General features: G+C 59.9%; 1 protein-coding gene across 1 annotated transcript; it reads left to right on the top strand.

Annotated features, from left to right (window-relative positions):
* Positions 1–3,681: 3,681 nt before the first annotated feature.
* ANKRD63 (ankyrin repeat domain 63) lies at positions 3,682–4,842 on the top strand. Its single transcript, XM_060147178.1, has one exon. The coding sequence runs from the start codon at positions 3,682–3,684 to the stop codon at positions 4,840–4,842; it is 1,161 nt and encodes a 386-aa protein (XP_060003161.1).
* Positions 4,843–8,005: the final 3,163 nt, after the last annotated feature.

Genomic DNA, 8,005 nt, shown 5'->3' with positions numbered 1-8,005 from the left:
CATCAAGAGAAGGGTCCCTACCCCCTTCCCAATCCCACTGCTGACTCAGATGCCAGAGTCCCCTGCTGACTCACACCCCCCCCCCCCAGCTCTCTGGATCTCCCAGCCACGTGCCACCAGACCCAACCCTGCTGAGCTGGTGCAACGTGACAGGGTGAGGGGGCTGGTGACACTTGAGGAAGAAAGAAGGGGGCCTGGGAAGGGGGGCAGCTGCAGACAGAGTGACAGACTGCAGGCCTGAGCCGCCTCTGGGAGGAAGCCCTTTTGCCAGCCTGGGGCCTGCAAGGGGGAGGCTCAGCAGGTGGGAGGGAAGGGGAGTGTGGCGTGCCTGCCTGCCTGCCCCCTGCCTGCCTCAGCTCCATCGCCTGTCAGCCTTCAGCTCCCTAAGCGACAGCTTCTAATTCCGGCTGTTGGTGCCTCGATGCTCCTCAGCAGAGTCTCAGCTTTTTTTCATCGTTGCTATTTCTTTTCTGCTCAGAACATGCTGAGCCCACTGGGAAGTCAGAGCAAAGGCTTTAGGGCATGAGACGTGGCACTGCCCCCCCCATCCCACCTCAGGCCTGGCTGGGTTGGTAGTACCAGCTGGGGCAATGGAACGGCCGCTCCTTCCAGAGAGTACCCAGCACAGCACACTCTGACGGGCCAGGGTGAGGCCCTGATTCAGCTCCTCTTCTTCCCTGGCACTCTCTCCATCCACCACAGAGAAAAAGGACAAAAATGAGGCTGAGCTGGCTCAGGGAGGAGGGGCAGGGCTCTTTGGGACCAGTGCCCCTTCTGTGTTCCTGCTGCTTCTCTCCTCCACCTGGGGGTGTCACTGCCTGGATTGTTGGGCTGGCCTGCCACACAGATTCCTGGGATACCCCCTCCCCTAACCCTGGAAACAGAGAAAGAAGAGAAGAAAGCAATTCTCTTCATGCTGCAGAAAAGGGAAATTGAGTCACGAAGAGAAGAAAACCTTTCTTCTGCTACCTGAGTAAACAGGGAGAGCATTCCTGCGTCCTTACTAGGCTTGACGAGTCTATTCCTACTCCAGGTGGGGCCCGCAGGTCTGTGGGTGGGATTGGGCTTTCTGCACTCTGAATAACTGTGCAGCTCTTTCCCTGACACTCCCTAGCTTGCTGTTGCTTGCAGCAGGCAGGGCTGGTGTTCTTGGCTTTCTTTTGCAGAAGAGAGTATGCAGGCCTGGAGCCACACTGCTAGTAAACGCCTTCAAGCTGGGACTTAACTCTCCTGTCAAATGCCCTTTCTGTGACACCATGAGAGAAAAGTGGCAGATCTCAGAGTAGGGGGATTAAAAAATGCAAAAAGTCAGAAGAGGGGCGCTTCACGGTGTGCACAGGCATACATCACATGCTCCGCCCAGGAGAGAGGGAAGTGGGAGTCCCTGCTTCACGGCTGGCCCCGATGTCATGTGGGCATCTCTGAAGCCTGGGAGCTGGAGAGAGGTGAGAAGCTCAGGGTGCAGAGCTATGTGCCCACTTTGCCACTCTCCCATCTGGGCCCACGGGCTTTTCCCGGAGGAAAATCCTCTCCTTGCCCATACCCTTCCCCAAGCAGAGCCTGCTGCAAAGCTTCTGGTCACTGCTTTGCCCAGGCTGAGGACACCTTTATTCTTCCCTTAATTTCCTGTCTTTCATATAAAGGGACCCCTTAAAGCAGCCCTCACCACTAAAGGTTTTTTTCCTGCTTACGTGCCCTTGCTTCTTAGCAGCCAGCTCCCATACATCCTTGAAGACCATCTCAGAAGCCCTATTCTCAGAAGACCCTAGAGTCCGCCTTTCCCCACAACTCCATTTTCTCCTCCAGGGACTGTCTCCGTTTTGTATTTAACATACGTATTCAGCCCCTAGGCGATAAACTCGACTTTTTATGTCCCGATCTTGTTTTCCCGCTTGAGAGGGGGAGGTTTCTTCCATCCAGAACCGAATTTCCGCCCCTGTATTTCCCACGGCTGGGAACACACAATACCTAGCTCACAAAAAGTCTCAGTAAATTCTGTAGTCGATACCTGACTCACTTCTTTTTTCACAAATATCCATTCCAACCCTACACACTTTCCCACCCTCTGCAGCTCTTAGGTGCTCTGACTCCCCTCCTCCGAGGCCTGCTCCTCCCCCCCCACCCTCCCAGGGCGGAGCAGCGGGCCGGAGGGAGAGGGGATACGGTAGTTTTCTCACACTCTGTTGACTCGTTCTCTCTTCTTATCTCGGAAGGGTTCAGCTAGTGGTCAAGGTCAGAGCCCTGTGGTCTGGGGGTGGTTTTGTGCTCAAGAAGGAGATGGGGACCCTGGGGGAGGTTTGCATGTCCCTCGCTCTTTCCGGGGTGGCGATGGGTCCTGAAACAGCGGGGAGGCGGCGCCGAGGAGTTGCTAACGCGGCTGCAGTACTCCCGGATCTTAAGGCGCCCGCTCCAGTCGCCGCGTCTCCGCACCGCCAGCTTCTCAGCCGCCGGGAGCTGGCAGGCGGGCGCGTTGTCTCGGTTGGAGACGTCCGAGATACGAGAGCGCACTCCCCCACCGCCACCCCCGCGCCGAATCAGCGTGTGCGGGAGGAACAATTGTGTGTGCGTGCGTGATTCGCTACACTTCCAGTGGCGGTTCCCAGCCAGACTGAGGGCCCCCAACCCCGCTCAGCGTAGGTACTCCCCCCCCCGATTTGGGGAGTGATTTACTCCCCGCCCGCCTTTCGCCACCACCCCCAGCGCGCTTATGGTCCAGTTCTGCCCTCATGGGGTCCCACTTCCTTCCAGCCGCACCGATGGGGGCAGCCCTCGTCTTCTTCGACGGGCTCAGGGTCCCGCCAGTTTCTATGGAGCCCCGGGCACCGACTCCGGTGGGGGCGGAGGGTGGGAAGAGAAGACTGTGACTTTGGGATTGGCCCGGTCGGGTGCATGTGGCCCCCTGCGAGCAGCCCCCGCCCCGCCCCCGCTGCCGCAGCCCCAGGGAAGCGCGGAGGAGAAGCTGCTCCCCGACGTCGTGGCCCACCGAGAGGTGGGTGAAGGTCAGGGGCGGTCTCCGCCGCCCCGTCAGTTCGGCCCTGACGGCTCAGCCCGCTTCCTGAGTAGCCATTGCCATGCAGACCCCCGAGACTATAAAACCAGGTATCCATGCGGGCGGCGACTCCCGCGCCGCCAAGCCCCCCAAGTAAGGAGCAAGCGCCCTGGCGTGGCCCGGCCCCCGCGAGAGGGGAGGAGGCGGAGGAGCGGCGCCGGGAGATTGAGGAGCGGCGCGCCCCGCCAGGGCTAGAGGCAGGCGCGCACGGCGGGCGCCACCGTCTCAGCAGGGGAGCGGTGCTGCCCCGGGTGTGGGTGAGTGGCGCGGCTCCCAGCCACGACGGACTGAGGGGCGCCGGACACTGGGAAAGCAGCGGGAGAGTCAGGAGGGGCCCGAGCTTCGGCTCCCGTCGTCTTGTGGCGGGCCAGGCGCGGAGCCCGGAGTAGCGAGCAACCTACACCATCAGGCGGGAAGCCCAGGGAAGGAGCAGCGAGACGCCGGGCGTGCGGCCCAGGAGCGGCGGGGCAGCTGGAGGACAGAGTGGGAACCTCAGGACCCTCGGCCGCAGCCGCCCACGCGCGGAGGGAGCCATTCCCGAGCGTCGGCGGGGGCCGGAGCCCGGTGGGGCTCAGAAACAGGGGCGCCCCCGTGCGGAGCTGCCGGGCCGCCTGGGCGCGGCGGCCGAGGCCATGCTCAAGCCCAAGGACCTGTGCCCCCGAGCGGGTACGCGTACCTTCCTGGAGGCCATGCAGGCGGGCAAAGTGCACCTGGCCCGCTTTGTGCTGGATGCGCTGGACCGCAGCATCATCGACTGCCGCGCGGAGCAGGGCCGCACGCCGCTCATGGTGGCCGTGAGCTTGCCAGACCCCGCGCTGCGCGCGCGCTTTGTGCGACTACTGCTGGAGCAGGGTGCAGCAGTGAACCTGCGGGACGAGCGCGGCCGCACGGCGCTCAGCCTGGCGTGCGAGCGCGGCCACCTGGACGCCGTGCAACTGCTGGTGCAGTTCAGCGGCGACCCCGAGGCGGCCGACTCGGCGGGCAATAGCCCGGTGATGTGGGCGGCAGCGTGCGGCCACGGGGCGGTGCTCGAGTTCCTGGTGCGCTCTTTCCGCCGCCTCGGCCTGCGCCTCGACCGCACCAACCGGGCGGGCCACACGGCGTTGCAACTGGCCGCCGCCCGCGGCCACGGGACCTGTGTGCAGGCCCTCACCGGGCCCTGGGGCCGCGCAGCCGCCGCCGCCGCCGCCGCCGCCGCGGCTCGGGGCTCCAACTCCGACAGCCCCCCTGGCCGTCCGGCTCCCGCGCCCAGCCCGGAGCGCCGAAGACCCAGTCCCCGCCGCCTACCGCGGCCGCTTCTGGCGCGCTTTGCTCGAGCGGCCGGCGGCCATGGTCACGGCGGCGAGGCTGGCTCAGGGGGTAAGGGCTTCGGTCGGCACCGGGTGCAGGGCAGCGAGCGGCCGGAGCTGGGCCGGAGCATGAGCCTGGCGTTGGGTGCCGTGACCGAGGAGGAGGCGGCTCGACTGCGGGCGGGAGCCCTGATGGCACAACCACACTCGCCTCAGTCTTCAGGCGTTGGGCGGTGGCGTTCGCAGGAGGTGCTGGAGGGAGCGCCCCCAACCTTAGTGCAAGCCCCTGTCGGCCTTAGCCCCCACCCCGAGGGCGGCCCCGGCTCTGGCCGCTCGGGTTTGCGCCGACGCTCTACAGCTCCAGACATCCCCAGCCTGGTCGGGGAAGCACCTGGGCCCGAGAGCGGCTCAGAATTAGAGCCCAACGCTCTGCCCCATTCGGTGCCTGGGCCTCAGCCTTGGCAGGCGGGCACGGAGGCCGTGGTGCTGCACGCTCAGCAGTAAACAGCCTCGAGGCCGAGCCCTGCTCCCCCCACCTTCCCCTCTCTGCTCCACTGGGATTTCTTTTTCCCAGGTCCCTCACCTTCCTGGCAGTTTCCCACCCCCAGATCCTAGCACCTGTCCCTGCTGCCAAGGTGAGAGCTCCCTCAGCCCTCTCTCCGAAACGGACCCCTATCTTATTTCTTTTTTGTGCTTGTTGGTATTCCTTGCCCGAGTCGCTCACCTTTTCTAAAGGCCTGCCGTTCCAGTCCTGGAAGCGAGGAGTAGAAGACTGGATCCGTAGGCTACAGCTTTCCAGCTGGACCCCCTTCCCTGAGCGCTAAGGCGCACTCCTGCGTCTTTCAGGCTCCTGCCGGGTTTCCTTCCTCTTGCCGGGTTTTCCCACACCCTAGTCAGCCAGCCAGGCAGGAGAGTTGTCCTGTAGAACAAAGGCCTAGCCTCCCTACCCCCCCACTCCCCCTCCCCCACCCCTCAACCCCTGCCTCCCCTACCCGTGTTGCTGACAGTAGTGCCCCACATGACCTAAGTATCCCTTCCCCTTGTGTTGGAGTGATGGAGAAGGGGAGCCTGGAGATGGGCCTCGGAGCCTTTATGAACGGGAGGGAAGGAGTCTGGAGGTTACATTTTTAGGGGGAGAAACTCCTGCCTCAAGACATTGAAAGCATAGTTTGGGGGTGGGAGGAATGCTAGTTGTCCCTTGAACCATCTTCTTCTGCCTCAGCCGGAGGCAGACCCAAGATTCAACTTCATCGACAATGTGGGGTCATTCCCCCCATCCCGCTCACGCGCCCCCCTCGCCCCCCCTTGCCCAGCCCAGCTCTGGGCTCTTGAGCCTGTTTCCTCTCACTCTCAGAGGCCTGAAATGGAAAGGACTTAGCACTTCCCCCGCCCCCACCGCCTCGCAGCTCCCGGTCTTGCACGTGGGTGCTCCCGCAGGGGGGAACGGTTGCGAAGGCTTTGATTAATTGTATTTCTTCCAATCCTCAAAGAACTCGTGTTTTGAGTCTTTGTATGTGAAGCAGAAAGCAGCGGGTCTGATCCGAGGCTTAAGAACCTGACAATGTCTCTTTAAATAGAAGCTCCGCGAGGGGGATAATTGACTGAAGTGTTTGCCACGTTAAAGGCGGCGGCGCGCGGGAGTCTGAAGCCCACACGAACGGCAGGTCCGGGTTTAAATTATATCAAACTCCTTTGAGAGCTGGAAGAGGGCTGTTAAACGGTTCCTGCTTCTCTCTGGGCCGTTAATAGAGGGCAGGGTGGATAATGGATGCTAGAGCTCGAGACCAAGGACCCCTGCCTCTGTCCCAAAGCGTGGGATGCAGGCCCGGCTCAGCTTCAGTACTGGGCAGATTAGTGAGTCAGAGGCAATTGCGGAGAGGTGGTTAAAGGCCCTTTCCTAGCCCGGCCCTTCGTCCCCATCCCTCCCCGCCCCCGCCCTCATCTTTGTGCCGGCCTAGCGAGAAGGGTCTGGAGGGTCTGGCGAATCGCGTGCCCTAGGATCCTGCTGAAGCGCCAGCACACGAACCTGTGTGCCCAGCCCGTGGGGTGGCAGCACGTGGGGAGTTTTTTGTGAACCCCGAAGGTTGAGCGTGCAGCCCTTCAGCTGCCGGCCGTGGGGTCTTTTCAAGACGTCGATCTATTCATCTTTGCAGAACGGAAGGTTTCTCACCAATAACTCTAGGGGAACTGCCCAGAGCGAGAATGACCTGTGATGAGAAATTGGGCCTGGGGTGAGGGATGGGTGATCAGGGTCCGGCCTCGTGTAAGTGTCAGACACCTCCCCAATGCTTCCACCGCTCCGGGGTCCGCGAGGCCGCGAGGGCCCAGACACTGGACGTGATCTCTGGTGCCCCCTGGTGGCATAGTTGCGCTCTCGCTGCGCCCAGGCTCGGAGTTCAGCCTTGTGGTTTTATTTGGAGCCACCGCTGTGTACTTCTCCCTCCCTGTGCACTTACCCATGGAATCCTCTTCCTCTTGTAGTGTATTAAATCCGGATACTTGAAGTCATTTCACAGCAGTGAAGTGAGGGACAATGAACAAAAAACTCGCATTTGGAGTAGCAGGAGGCCAGACCCTTTACTTAGGACACCAAGATCTTCCAGCTTAAGGCTCCATATAGAGAGCTCCTGCTGTCTTCTGAGAAACTGGAGCTTCCAACCCGTCCCTTACGATTTCTGAACCTTGAGACCTGCTGATTATGCACTGTTTTCTTCTGATGTGATTTGCTTTCGTTTCTGGGGTGTTTTGCCCTTCCCCCATTTTTCTCTCCCCACATATCTGCCTCTCCTCAGTCCCACTGTCTGGGTGGCAGCTGAACTGAAAAGTTCTGAAAAACGCCTGAAAAGCCAGAAGGAGAGAATCTGGGGTGGGATGGGTGGTAATTGGACGCCCCAAGTGCAAACTCCTTTTTTCTGATCCTTGCTTGTTCACTTATCCTTTTCCAACTGTGTTTAATTTTTATGAAGTTTACTTTTAATGGTGTAAGAATACAAGTATTTTGGCTTCTTCAGAATACCACATTGAAGACATGGGTCTGGGTTGCACATTGTGTTGAAGGTGCTGTCATGTTTCAAGTGTTGCCGACATGGGGATTTCTGGTTGAACGTCACCTTGGGCCCTTTATTGGATAAACAAACAACTATGAGGGCTTCTCTCTGGAATTGCCAAGGGTTTGGCGGTTGAAAGTGATGTTTCTAAAAAACCACAGCAGATCTTTCCTGTCTGAACTGAATTGTGTGTTTGACTGCCTTGCTGTTCTTGCAGATTTCTTACCAGGCCCAGCTCTGTGCAGAACTTAGATGTTTCACCACATTTCGCTATCCTGAACTTCCCCTTATTGTCAGCCCCAAGGCATTGAGGCTGGGGTCCCCTCGAGCTCAATCTGGTTTAGAAGAGACTGTTCTAAACATTTTGTTTTTCCAATTCTTGTTGCTTTCGTCATTGTGAAGTCACCTGTGCCACTGGAGCTGGTACTCTCGGGTCAAGCTCAGAACCGGTCTGTGTGTGAGGCTAAGTGACATACGCACATGCTTTTGGAATGACACTGTGCAGTGGAAGGACTCTTAGAGCTCAAAAGAATAGTTAATAAATCCAGTGTTATTCAGTTGCAAGAACTGGCCTCTTTTTGCCTTGCCAACCACTCGTGACCGTGGGCTTCGGTTGGGAG

Source organism: Lagenorhynchus albirostris, chromosome 1 (genome assembly GCF_949774975.1).
Source record: "Lagenorhynchus albirostris chromosome 1, mLagAlb1.1, whole genome shotgun sequence".
In the NCBI taxonomy this organism is placed as follows: domain Eukaryota; kingdom Metazoa; phylum Chordata; class Mammalia; order Artiodactyla; family Delphinidae; genus Lagenorhynchus; species Lagenorhynchus albirostris.
The sequence above is the reverse complement of the archived record's forward strand: the minus strand, read 5'-3'. Positions and strand labels throughout refer to the sequence as shown.

Bases quoted from the DNA above. Each gene is read 5' to 3' on its own strand.
- ANKRD63 (XM_060147178.1), top strand. From the start codon at position 3,682: ATGCTCAAGCCCAAGGACCTGTGCCCCCGAGCGGGTACGCGTACCTTC.